The sequence below is a fragment of the Zeus faber genome (genome assembly GCF_960531495.2).
Source record: "Zeus faber genome assembly, chromosome: 4".
NCBI lineage: Eukaryota > Metazoa > Chordata > Actinopteri > Zeiformes > Zeidae > Zeus > Zeus faber.
In genome coordinates, this window is record NC_137191.1 from 3,416,253 (window position 1) to 3,430,466 (window position 14,214).

At 46.2% G+C, this 14,214-nt stretch overlaps 1 protein-coding gene across 2 annotated transcripts in view; it reads left to right on the forward strand.

The window, feature by feature from the left end:
• The window catches only part of glra3 (glycine receptor, alpha 3), a gene marked incomplete at both ends in the record, with an annotated part of 113,207 nt that overhangs the window by 68,981 nt on the left and 30,012 nt on the right, over positions 1-14,214 (forward strand). For both annotated transcript variants that reach the window (XM_079999243.1, XM_079999244.1), the window contains one exon: positions 2,500-2,714. In XM_079999243.1, the coding sequence (XP_079855369.1) occupies positions 2,500-2,714 (215 nt within the window). The remainder of the gene's footprint in view (positions 1-2,499; positions 2,715-14,214) is intronic.

Below are 14,214 nucleotides of genomic sequence, written 5' to 3' on the forward strand. Positions count from 1 at the left end.
GTGGCTGAGAATCACCAGCAGACGAGACGAGCTGCCGCTGCCCATGGACTCCACCCGGTCCATGTAAGCTTTGGAAAGCCCACTGAAACTCTCAACCACAACTCGACAATCCGTAAGACAAAAGGCTGCTTCTTGATATAGGTTGACGTCAAATTTAATTTATTTCCCCCTTTGGAGAAGTTAACTGCCTGTAGCGTGTGCCTCATTTTACTATTTTGATGAGTCACATAACTTCTGGTGTCTCACCATTTTCAAATCAGCAAAGCAATAAAACATGAGATTTAGTTTGGCAGATGTTATATTTGTATGTTTGATTTGTTAATGTACAGTAATTATTCATTTATATACAGTACTTATTTGTTTATCTGTTTGTTTTGCCTCTGTGATAATTCCTCCTACTTCTATAAAGAAGTCGTATGAACAAACGTTTAAGCTCACAACACAAAAAATACGTCCTCACCTTTATCATTTAAACCTCTCCAGAACTTTGAACATTCCTTTGAGCTCCCTTGAGCAAAATGATAAATCATTATAGTGATACTACCATTATAACTATAGTATTACTTGTAAACGAGTACTACTATTAATACAATTAGTACTATTATATTTGTTATTAAGATTGCTGTTATTAAAATAATGTTTATTTCATTTCTATCTCACCAGACTATATATACTGACAATATGTCTATACTCATATTTACTGTACCACGTTATTACACGATAGTACTATTGCTTCACACTTCTGCTATGTACTATTTGCATAGTAGTAGTGGTAGTAGTGCGACTCCCTGTTAGATGTAGATGTGTACATATATTTTATTTTAATGTCATATTTTTGTCTATTTCTTAACACAGCACTTTTTGTTGCTGTAACACTGGTGATATGTCTTATCTTGAAAAATAAACGTAATAATCAAATGCCAGCGTGGTTAAGTTATACTTACACTGTACACTTACACTGTAACTTTAATTTCCTGAAAAACCTTCCTGAACCTTTTCCTTAAATACTCTTACTCTTTCCTTACCAAATATTTTCCAGCGAACTAAGCCACTAATCAACAGATGCTGAATAAGTGTTGAAGATTGATTACTTTGCAACAGGTTTTGTGAAGAGTTACCAAAATGTGACTTTCTGTAATTAACTTCAGAAAGTCATTGGTAGTATACTTGCTTCTCTGATGCGGTGATCCATTAAACAAACATTTTAACTGAAATGGTTTTCTATTGTCAATAGGTTACCAGTCAGATATACTTGAATTAAGGAACTCTGGAGTTGATATAGGGCTGCAACTAAGTTATTTTTTGATTATTTGATTAATCTACACTATCAGATTATGCTCGGATGACATTTAAAATGCTGGTACTCTTCTATAAGGCCGTACATTGAACTGACCATCCATACCTACAATCATTTGCCAGATTCCAAGCTCATTCATTATGCTACTCTACTATAGCAGGCCACCTAACTCCACCATCGATACAGTACGTCGACTAATAAGTCTCTCATCCCAGTCGGGACTCCTCTCGTCCCTGGCACTGCAATGGTGGAACGAAACAAAATATGGGAAGCGATTTAGTTATGCTGACAAAAGGGTTTTTTGTCAGCATAGCTAAATCACTGTGAACGATCGTTGTGGCTCAGGAATGTGGAAGAGGCCAGTTGACATGTTTATTAACAAGTCTTTGGAACAAAAGGCGGCTCGTTCGCCGAAAAAGAAACTGCGGGCCCGCATGCCCATATATATATAAATAGTTCTGGGATATCCGGGTATCTCCAGCCCTCCGTTCTGGTTCGTGTTCCTCCGGCTGGTTTGCCTACACGCCCCTCCTACTGCGGGACACACACACACACCTTCCTTCCTGAGGGACTCCACTGATTCGCCTGATCCCCAGCAGCTGAGTGGCTCCGGGATGGGAGACTGCACCGTCTGTCTGCAGCGGCGGCTTGGCCACGCCCCCTTGGTCCACCACAATCACTTCCCATCTTCTGCTGCAGATTTAAGACACATCTATTCAGACTACACCTGGACCCCACTTGAACTGACCCACTTGCACGGACCTGTGTATTTCATGAAGATCTCTATCCCCCTAGTAACATTTTTTTTTTAAGTAAGTAAATAAGTATATTTACTTACTTAAAAAAACATTACTAATGGTAATTATTCCGCAGAGATGGTTTAGTTGGCTGTGACAGTGGTGCTATACAGTGGTTAGATACTACAGACAAAATGTATGTATTGTAACTCACTTTGGAAAAAAGCATTAAAATTAGGTAATGTGCAAAACTAGGTAATATCGGCATCTTGACATGTCTTAAAACGTTAACCAGGCCTTCTTAAACAATGTTCTTTCAACAATGTGGTAAAAAGACAGGCATTGACATTTTAGTGAAGCCCTAAAATAGGATATATTAGAATATTTTCTTCCACACATCACTAAACCATTAATTCCATCACTGAAATTGAATTTGACTAACTTATAATTATTATCTCCACTCAGGGAAGTTTACGTGCATTGAGGTGAGGTTCCACTTGGAGCGCCAAATGGGCTACTATCTCATTCAGATGTACATCCCCTCCCTGCTCATCGTCATCCTGTCCTGGGTGTCCTTCTGGATCAACATGGATGCCGCACCAGCCAGAGTGGCTCTTGGCATCACCACCGTGCTCACCATGACAACACAAAGCTCAGGCTCACGCACTTCACTGCCGAAGGTAAATAAATTCCACTTGGCTTAAAGTGACAGAGTGAGATAAATAGAGGGAGAGAGATTTTAGATTTTTAGAAGACCTTTCTTCCATCCACGTATTTCAATGCATACTTCAATCCACACGAGTAAACAAAAGGAAACAAACATAAAGCATAACTATGTGACAGGAAGTCACTTAAGCAACAGTTACCCTAATGCTACAGAGCCACCCACTACAGAGAATCCTCCACTCCAAATTACAATAGAGTAACACCACTGTTTTGCAAATCCACCCAGACCTTGGCCTTAACCAAAGCAACTGTCGTTGCATAAATTAATGAATGTAATGTATACTGTAGCATACACACATATAGTTTTGCTATCGAGGATTAGTTCAATCTGTAATGTTATAGTTATAGTAGTATAGTTATATGTAGTATGTTATAGTTATAGTATATGTATATATTTTATATATATTTTTCTCACAATTCCCTCCTTGGACACCGTCAGGTTTCCACAACAAAATATGTATAATACAGTGAAACAATTCTGCGTAGCATGATGTGCACAGTGTATGGCTCCAGGAGGGATGGGCAGGGAAAACCCCATTTGTCTCAGTAGGAAAACCTGCCAACATCCATGTACACTTGTATTTCTGGTTTTCCCAACGTAGTCATGATACATTTTTACTAGAGTACAAATGCATGGTATACAACAACATCCATATACAATTAACAGAGCAACAATGATAGCAAGGTTGATTAAGCATGATAAAATGAGGCCTTTTCATTTGGAAACATAGTCGAACCAACCTGTGATGTGATCATCTATTACTGCATTTTCTTTTAGTTATAAGCTAAGTGAGCGGAGTAGCAATTCCTCCTACTGGTTCCTGTGTTTATGAACACATTGCTCCATGCCCCACAATTAATATGGGTATCTTTGACCTCGTCCAGCCACTAGTCACTCGTTAGTCTGGGGTTGGTGGACCACCCATATTTCTTATGGTACCACTGGTACTGCTCCTACCCTGTGGAATCACACTTTATTATGGAACAGAAATCAACTTTGAATGCCAGGATTTGTCCTTCATAGGCCTGCGACCTTTGTCATATACTGGTCATACGATAATTGGGGTCCCACTTGGTAAGAATATGTATACTGTGTAGGGTCCAGGACTTCTACTAGGGTAAACAAAAACAAAAAACAAAAAAAAATATTATGATTATATATATATTTTTTTTTTTACATGGTTAATTACAGAATGCTTGTGTCTTTCAGCTGGTTTCTTGTTTCTGTGAGAGTTCTTGCGGGTGGGGTGGCAGGGGCACAGTGGGAGAGGTGGTGCCAGAGAGCACCAGTTTCATCTTTGACCTTTACTGCATGTGAGGTGGCCAACACTACCTCCCAAGGTCCAGTCCACCTTGGCTCAGGCCACTTTCGTTTGTGGACCTTGATGTGGACCCAGTCTCCGGGGCTGACCACCACGGGCAGTCTGGGGCAGTGTTCTTGACCTGTGAATACAAAACTCGAGATACTGCGGTTAGTGCTTTGACATATTCAGAAAAACCTTCCTGGAAATCATCAAAAGCGGGTGATTTAGCTGGAAGTTTGTGAGGACCTGGCATGGGGCGGTCTGTTAATGTCTCATGTGGGCTGAGATGTGTTTGACTATTGGGAGAGGCTCGCATGGACATTAATACTAGGGGCAGGGCATCTACCCACGTTAGCTTAGTTGTTTTTGTGATGTTCTCTAGTGACATACTGAGTTGCTGTTTTGTCTCTGCCAGCACCTTGGCCATTTTTTCTTTCAACGTCTGGTTTGCCCTTTCCACTAGGCCTTGTGACTGGGGGTGATACACTGAACATATCTATGGGAGATACCTAATGCCTGTTCTACCTGTCTGAGTTTGTCGCTGGTAAAATGAGATCCATTGTCCGAGCAGATAACTGTGGGGTAACCCCACCGAGGAATGAGTTCTTTCCTTAACCATTTAATCACTGATTCTGCATCCTCTCTTTTGCAAGGGACTGCTTCTACCCATTTGGAGAATCGATCTACCATCACGAGTAGGTATCTGTACCCTTGCACTCTGTTGTCCCTGCCCATGTCTGTGTAATCTATGCATATTTCTCTGAAGGGGTAGGGCGGCACTGGGAATGTTCCCAAAGGTCCTTGGTAGACTGTCTTCTTATTTAGCCCGTAACAGACGACGCATTCTGCAATATGGTTGGCCACCATTTCCTCCAGGTAGGGATGCCACCAGTCCTGTTTGAGCCTGTTGGTGGTTCTTTTGGGTCCTTCATGAGTCTGTCCATGTGCATCCTTGATGAGGTAGACCAGGAGCGCGGCTGGTGCTACTGGGCGCCCATCGTGGCTTCTCCATAGGCCACTGGTGCATGTGGCTCCTTTCTTCTGCCACTGCGAGTGTTCGTACCCTTTCACTTCTTTCTGCACTTCTTTCAGATGTTCCTCTGACAAATCGGGGGCATTGTCTTCAGTTAATATAATCATCATTGCTGCGCTTTCTTAGAGGTACCCTCCTGCTTCTTTTGCTGCTTTGTCGCCTGCGTTGTTGCCAGCAGTGACGTTGAAATTTCCTTTGGAGTGTGCTTTGCATTTGATGATCTGGATTTTTCGGGGGAGATGTATAGCTTCCAGGAGGGCGAGTACGAGGTCTTTGTGTTTTACCGGGGCTCCTGCTGACGTTTGGAGTCCTCTTTTCATCCATATGGCTGCATCCACGTGAGCTGCAGCGTATGCGTATGCTGAGCCGGTGAATATGTTTGCATTTTTGTTTTTTGCAATTTTTAATGCTTCCACCAGGGCGTGGAGTTCTGCTTTTTGTGCTGATGCTGGTTGTTCTATCATCCCACTTCTTAGGGTGACGTGGTGTTCATTAATTGATTTGGCAGTTGAATGACTACGTATGATGCTCTATTTCCCTCTTCACCTTTGAAACAACAACCATCTATAAACAGGACAATTTCTGCATCGGGGTCAGGTGTTCAATCCAAGTCTGTGCGGCACTTTGCTTCCAGTTTCATGAGATGTACGCAGTCATGTGTGCCATCTGCATACTGTAGTCCATCGGCCATGTTGATTCCATCGGCCTTTGTGCGTTTTGGTGTGGTTAAGGTGAAATCCGTTAGATCGAGGTAGGATTTGACTCCATGAGTGGTATGCACAATGTGGTCGGTTTTCCATAGGGTGTGTGCGATGGCAGCCATGTGTCGTCCACATCCGGAGAGTCCATGTTCCACTGTGTCGAGTTTGCAACTGTGGGAGGCCAGGATCGCGCGCTCACCGTGTCGAGGTTGCCAGAGCACAGCGTTGACAATTCCATGCTTTTCAGTAACATCCAAATGGAACGAGGAAGAGTAGTCTAGGGTGCATAGATGTTCGGCCTTTCCAATGAGTTGTTTCAATTTTATGAAATTTTATGAGTTGAGTGGTGCCTTGAGGTTCCGATGGCCAGCTTCCGCAATGAGTTCGCGTAGGGGAACAGTGTGGTCCACATAATCAGCTATGTGGTGTCTGCTATAGCCAGTGAGTCCTAGGAATGCTAGCATTTGCTGCACGGTGGTGTGTTTAGGGTACTGGAGCAATGCTTGTTGTCTTTCTGGGTTGATGTATCTCTTATCTCCCGCGATCCTTTTTCCTAGGAAGACCACTTCTGTGCGGCAGACCTGTGCTTTTTCCTTCTTGATTTTGTAGCCACATTTTGCAATGTGCCGTATCAGGCATTTGATGGCCGTGAGGCAATTTTCTACTGTGGCGGCGACCAGGAGGATGTCGTCGACATACTGGATGAGGAGGGTATCTGGTGGGAGTGGTAGTTCCTTGAGATCTTCCTTCAGGCAGGCGTTGAATATGGTTGGCGTGCATGTGAATCCTTGTGGCATTCTTGTGTAGGTGCAAGAGTATTTTTCAAACGTGAACACAAACATATCTTGACTTTCTTTGGCCAAGGGGAGGCAGAAAAATGCGTTGGCCAGGTCGATGACAGTGAAAAACTGATGACTCGGGGAGACTGCGTGCAGGGCAACATGTGGGTTGGGCACTTTTTCAGTAATGGGCTGGACCACCTGGTTGATACATCGCAGATCGTGGACTAGGCGCCATGAGTGTCCTCCGGCCTTGGGTACTGGTAGAATTGGTGTGTTCCACGGTGAATCCGCTGGTCGTAGAACTCCTGCTTGTAAGAGGCCTTCAATGGTGGAGGCTATTCCAGCGGTTGCCTCGGGCTTGACCTTGTTCTGACCTTGCCAAATGGGCACAGCGTCGGTTTTCACCTTGATGTATATATTGTGGTGTGGTGTGCAGCCAACGTCATAGGGGCCGGTGGTCCAGAGGGTCGGTGGTAGTTGGGCTAACATTTCTGCTGCCAGGGGGTGATCTTCGACACTTCCTTGGTTCTTTCCAGGACGTTTCTTTCATATATGCCTTGTTCGTAGCTGTTGTGTCCTATTCTCCAAAACGATTTGTCTGGCGTGTGTTGCAACAGGGGGTTCGTTGTGGGGACCCAGGTGGGTTGGGCGAGAACCCTTTTGACCATTTGACCCAATTGTTTGGCTGCATGGTTGGCTTCTACGGCTAGGGTCACATGTGGAACTGCCATGTCGTGATGTAGATACCAGGATTGTTGGTCTGGTGTCAGGCGGACCGCTGCTGCAACTCCTTAGTGGCCCAGATAGATGTCCGTTGTCTGGAGTCGTTATTGTCGTCCCTCCTTTTCCGCTTCCCAGCCTTCGTCATAGATGTCATCACGGTGGCGTGTGAAACAGAGAGTGCAGTGTAGGGGTTCAGCAGGGGGTCCATAGCGTCCTTGCGCCATGATCCACTTTTTCCAGAGTTGGTAGGTTTCAAAAATGCCATCAGCCGGTGACTTTGTAGGCAAAAACCTAGCCCAGTAGACAAGTGTGGGGTCGGGGATGGTTTCAGGAGTTCCACTAAGACGAGTATACGTTCGAGGGGTATTAGCTCTTCTTTTGGCTCAGAGAAACTAACTTCCAGACCATGGAGGTTACATATCACAGATGCTCCTGTTCTTCGGAGAAGATCCCTTCCCATTAGGTTCCTGGGGCAGTTTGGTGAGTAGACCCTATTTTGGTAGGGAGGGGTGTGGTGAAAGGTTGGACTTGTGTCGTCCCAGAGAATCCAATAGTCCGTAGTTTCCGAGTTGATAGTGGGGGTATGTTGCCGGCCAGGTTCTTCAAGCAAGACACGGCTGCGCCAGTATCTACCATTAGCTTGACAGTGATTCCTTGGATTGTACATGGCACTACTGGTTCGGCATTTAATTTTGTCTGTACCACCACTTCCATGTCCCCTAGGCGCCTCTATGCTCCGTGCCATTCCTCCATTCCGTATATGGGGAACTGGCCCTCGGGGGGCGGGGCGTCCATGCGGGGTCCTCCTCTTCCTCTCGAGGAAGTTCCTCTTCCTCTCTGAAAGGGGCGAAGGATCCTCTCTATAATTGCTGGGGTTGTTGGTTCTGGGGGCATTCCCTTGCCCAGTGGTCACTTTGGCCACAGATGAAACATCCTTTAGTTTTTTCGGGTCCTCTCCATCCTCTAGAGGATTGGAATTGTCCTCTCCCTCTCGGTTGCTGCCATTGGGGTGGGCCTTGGGGGTATGAGGGTGCGGGGGCCCCTGGATGCTGCCGCTGGGGATATTCATAGGGAGTCCAGGCCTGCTGCCATTGGGGTAGGTGCTGGGCTGGTGGGTAGGAGGGAATTACATTTGGGGGCTGTGGTCCTGTCCATTGTAGTGGCGCAGTTTGGGGCGGGGCCTGTGCTTCAGGGGTGGTGACTACTGCTTGCATAGTTGCTTTCTTCTTTTTGTCCGTATTGACTTTGTCTTCCAGTTTTTTCACCTGCATTTTTAGTGGTCTGGTTTGTATGGAATCTTTCTCCAGGAATTCGTCTTCTTGCTTTTTGATGTCTTTCCGGGTGATGGATGAGATGGCTCTCCCACTGTCTCTCGGTCATGCCTGATAGTCCAACTGTGTCTGCGAGCTTCAGCCTGACATCTCCTGGGAGGCCATTTTGTACCATCTGCATCTACATGGGGAGACCCACTAGGCAGGCGTCATGATGTTTTCCAGCGCTATCCCTCCAGAGCTCCTTTGCTCATGTGAGGTAGGCGTGTGGTTCTTCCCCATTTTTAAATCTCAGGCCCTCCAGGGCCACTGTGTTGCGTCTGGTCGGCCAGGTTTCTCTCATGGCTGTCCATATGTCATTCCGCATGGGGTCAAATGGGTGCTCGTCTGCCATGTTGAGGGTTCTAACTTCTCTTTCCGGGGAGGTCAGGGCGATGTTTCCTGCTGTGGCACGGAAAATGCCTCGCACATCTGCTAGGGCTAGTTTGTCAGCCGCTGTGTGGTTTTCGAAGATCCATGCTGCAGCTCCTTTGTCCAATGCTGGTAGGTTGCCTTTGAGGGCCTGCATATCGCGGTGGCACCAGGGAACACATTTTTCACTTCCGGCTAGGCCGGCCATCAGGGGGAACATCGGTGCGGGTTCTTCATTGCCGGCATCGTCACTGGACCAGTCAGCGTCCGGGTCGGAAATCGGGTCTTCTCTCTTGGTGGCGGACTGCTGTTGTTCCTCCTCTCGTTCTCTAATTTTCGAGCAGGTAACCATCCCTATTGGTGACGAACTTCTGGCTTGGCTTTTGGATGATGATATATGGGTTCATTTTCTTCTGTTGTCGTCTGCGACTCTCCCCAGGAGCTGCCACTGTTTTTGAATGACCACTTTTTTGTCTTAGCCTCGTGGTCTGACATGTGTTCTTCTTCCAAGGAGCGGAGAGGGGTGGGGTGTTTATGTTTTGTTTTCTTAGAGGTGTATTTGGGCACTACGGGGGTAGGTGTGGGCTGGCTTCGGGTCTTTTGTTTTTCTTTGGGTTGTCGTTTGGCTGTAGCGTCGGCAGGGGGCGCTATGAGATGAACATGGGTTGTGTTGGCATCCTCTGGTAGTGGGCTACGTCGTCCAGTTAGTGTGACAGCTGCGTGGCTAACCCTTGTGGTACATTTCTCTTTTCCTTTCTTGATGTCTTTTTGTGGTTTGTAGGACTGGCAGGTGGATTTGTCGTCCTCTGCATTAGAGGAGAGAAACTCTTTGTCGTCCGGATTGGTAGGGGGCGATGTCTGATCATCGTCCTCGTTCTAACTGTCAGATGGCTTTAAGGAGGGCTGTACTCGAAAATGGATTTGGATCGGGCCTTCCATTGCTAATAGGGGTGCTTGTATTTCTGGCGGGGGTTGGGGTGGCTATTTTTTGGTTACTTAGCACAAGGGGCGCTGTTGTTTCAGGTGTGTGCTTGGTCTTAGGGTTGTAGGGAGGGGGCGGGTTCCAGTGTGGCGGGTTCTTCATCAGCCAGCAGGGAGGGGTAGAGGGAAGGGGTGGTGTGTGGTTGGAGTGGGGTGTGACCTTGGGGGATTGGTTCGGGGAGGGGCGGTAACTTGTCATCTTGTGGGGGGTAGGGTTCCTTCTGGTCTTCTACCATTGCCATGATTGCAGCATTTTAGATTTTATTGCAACGTTCGACAATCATTTCCGCTCGAATCCATGCCGTTATTATGTGCTGAACCAGCGCCCATCGTGCACCCTGCTTGTTTAACTTGCGCTTTCCAGCCCCCATTAATCCAGGGTTGTTTTTTGCATCCACTTCCGCTTCAGCCAGCAGTCTTTTTTCTTCCTCTATCACCTTGGTGCGGTTTTCTGCTGTCGGGGTAGTGTCTTTCGGCCACCACCCTGCTTTGATCCATTTTTGTTCATATTTATGGAATTTCCCAGTTTCTCAAGCATGGAACTTAGGCTCTGTTCTTTTCTTGAGCTCAGCTACAGCTTCATTACGAATCTCAATGGTGCCGGATCTGGGGGATGGGGTCTTTTCCATTGTGTTTTTTAATGGCCGGAGAACAAAAGACATGGGAAGAAGGGGGAGGGGGAAACCTCAGATGTTCGGATCTCAATGCGTTTCTGGTGCAGCCACGCCACTAGTGGTCGTATAGGTTATTACAGGTCAACATTTTTTTTTTTCTCATAATACTCCCCTTTTATCTAGGGCAATTTGAGGAGGTTTTCGTACACATACACACACCAAATCTCTATTACACACACGCACAGACTCTCCCAAACACACACTCTCAAACACACAGACTCTCTCAAACGCACAGACACTCGCAGTCTAACATACACACGCACAGTACCTCTCTTCACACACACACGGTACCTTTATTCACACACACGCGCGGTAACTCTTTTCGCACACACGCGGTACCTTTTTTCACACACACACACGTGGTACCCCTTGCGCACACTCACTCACACAGCCGGCAATACTATTTTATGCTAAGTCACGTGAATTGGGCCTTTAACCCTTAAATATTCGGTTTCTCTAAGAACCGGGCGTTTAACCCCTAAAATGCTTGGTTTCTTTTTAATTATAAAAATAATACCGGGCCTTTCACCCTTTAATGCTTGGCTTCTTTACTATAAAAATAATGCCTGGCCTTTCACCACTAAATGCTTGGCTTCTTTACTATTTAAATAATACTGGGCCTTTCATCACAAAATGCTTGGCTTCTTTACTATTTAAATAATGCCTGGCCTTTCACCAATAAATGACTATCGACTACCCTTCTGAAGCATGAGTTTAACATTTTTCATCACCAAAACATCACTCAGTTTAAGCAAACTGGATGTATTCTCTACACACGGGCCCAAACGTTACGTGGAAATAATACGCAAGTTAAACACACAGCATCGCTCAGTTTAAACAAACTGGATGTATTCTCTTTACAAGGGCACAAACATTATTGTAACTCACGTTATTGTCACCAATTTGTCGTGTTCAAAATTTCCAATCCAGAATGATGCGATGAAACGGGAACTTTGAGCTACGCAGAGTTTATTGGACGGTTTGAGAAAATAACAAAAAATAAAAAACTTAATACGTCGACGTAGTGAGTCCTAAGCTGCGGGTCTCATCTAGCAGACATTTCACCTCGGAGTCCGCCGAAATGTTGTTTCCTCGTTACTTTGTACAAGCGACACACCCCCCTTTGTGGGGCGGTCCCTCCTTTGTTATTTCCCCTCCCCGAGTATCAAGTTTCAGACTCCCCACTGGGTGTGCGCCAGATTAACCGTTTCAGTGCAGTTTCTAACTGGTTGCGTAGTTACACCCAGTGTCTTTATACATGTTTTAATTTTGGCTCTGACAGATCAATGAAACTGTATTTCATAATTACACAAAATGTGAATGATGGTAATGTACATAAATTAATTAATATAATGTATACTGTAGTATACACACATAGTTTGCTATTGAGGATTAGTTCAATCTGTAATGTTATAGTTATATTAGTATAGTTATATGTAGTATGTTATAGTTAATGTATATATTTTATATATATTTTTTCTCACACAACCAACAGGACAGCTGATCCATGGTCAGACCTGCTCTCTGTCATAGTTTGCCTGGTTATATAAATGGACCGTTTTGCTATTCCCTGCAAAAAAAGGTGCAGGTATGGTATGGTTAAACAGGTATGCAGCCTTACTCTGATCCTGGGTCCCCAATTATCTAGATCAAGGTCAGGTGTGGCTGCTCAAACCACACCATATACCCCTGGCACCAAACTGAGGCCAGGGAGAAGGCCTGGCCGAAGCCTACTCCCCCCCAACCCAAGCAGAGAACAAAAAAGAGGAAAAACAAAAGTCTAAAATACAGACTCTGACATAAGGTTACTGTACCTAAAAATACAGTGTCACGACCGGAGCTAGGAGGGACCCAAACGCACGACACAGAGAGACGGGAGGCAGACGAAGGATGTTTATTAGCCTAAACGGTGGAGATGGGTGGATGATGACCAGCAGGAGGGGCCAGGATCCGGGTGGAGAGACAGGGAACCGGGCTGGATGGAGAGGGACGGACAGCCTTGGTCGACGAGCGGAGACAAGCAGGTTAACCGGGCTGGCTGGAGAGGGACGGACAGACTGGGTCGACTGGAGGAGACAAGCATCTAAGGGGAAGACGAAACTAGGATATATATAAGCTAGGGACTTGGACAAGCGCTAGGAGCTAGGCCAGTAGCAGTACAACTCGGGTAAGCTAGTTGACGGTCTGGCAATGAGTGGAGGAGCTGTCGAATAAATACTGTGTGAGTGATGAAGGTAATTGGTCCCAGGTGTGTAAAATTGCCTCAAGGAGGGAGCTGCAGAAGAGGCAAGAAGTGCCTCTAGTGGCGCTGGGAGGCCATGGGCCTAACATACAGACTCTGACACAGAGTTACTATACCTTAAAATAAATAAAACATCAGACTCTGAAACAGGGTTCCCATACCTTAAATCAACAAATGTCCAAAAATAATTAACTGATCCCCTTCCAGGGGACCTGGTTCCCCAGAACAGCATGGTCCACCAGCTTCCTTCCCCCAGGGCGACGTGACAGACTCCCCTCCTCTCTTCCGGAGCATGGGGCCTTGAGCTGCTGTCTTGGCTGGTGGAGGCTTGACAGGGCTTGGCTGTTGGAGGGGTGGCCTGGCTGCTGGGCTGCTGGATGGGCCCGGCAGTGGCTGCTGGATGGAGAAGCTAGCTGCCAGTGGTTACCTGTGGTGGTTGCTGTGGCTACTTCTCCCCTGGTCCTCCGCAGGTCACCTTGGGTGCTGCTGCTGCTAGTCGGGATAGGGTTGGTGCTGGGGCCGCCCATTGACCCGCTGGTGGCTCCAGGGCATCTTCGGACGGCCCTTCCGGAGACCTGCTGGAGAGTCCCTGTTCAGGCAGTGTGGCAATTTCACCTACCACGCACCACGCACGTGTGTTCAGGGACCTCCGGCACAGAGACACAGAAGAAAGGGTTGTAGAAAACACACAAGTTTATTGTGGGGAGGGGGCTTGATAGAACAAGCCCCGGAGAAGATGGACACAGTCTTGACAGGGCTCCTCTCTCTTGAGTGTGGAGATGGGTTTTTTTAACTGCTGCTCGTTAGACTAACCATTGAGCAACAGATATGCAGCCACTCGAATCCTGGGTCCCCAATTACCTAGCTCCAGGTCAGGTGTCGCTGCGCAAACCACACCATCCCCACACCCCAGGGTCAATTATGTTTCCCATGAGGTTGAAGGAGGACTCCACCATGGATCATTGGCCCATGGAAGATTGAAATTGCACCTCTGATAACCCCACTGAGGGCTGGATATTTGACTACAATTTCACAGGAAACGAACACTTCAGTGTATATAATAATATACAATAATAAAGCATTCTTAATACTAACACATTTTACACACTAACTGGGAGATTTGAATGGGCTGTTGCCAGGTTTTTGGCAACAATTTCACAATATAGATCTGGGAATACAGTTTCAGGTTCCCACTGGTTTTGGGTTTTAGATAGTCGGGTTTGATAATGCAAGCGAGAAAGTTCCCCATAAAATGCACACAGAAATAGCAAGTTATACCGAACCAGATTTTGTTCATAGAAATGCATGTTATTTCATTATGTTGCCTTGAAA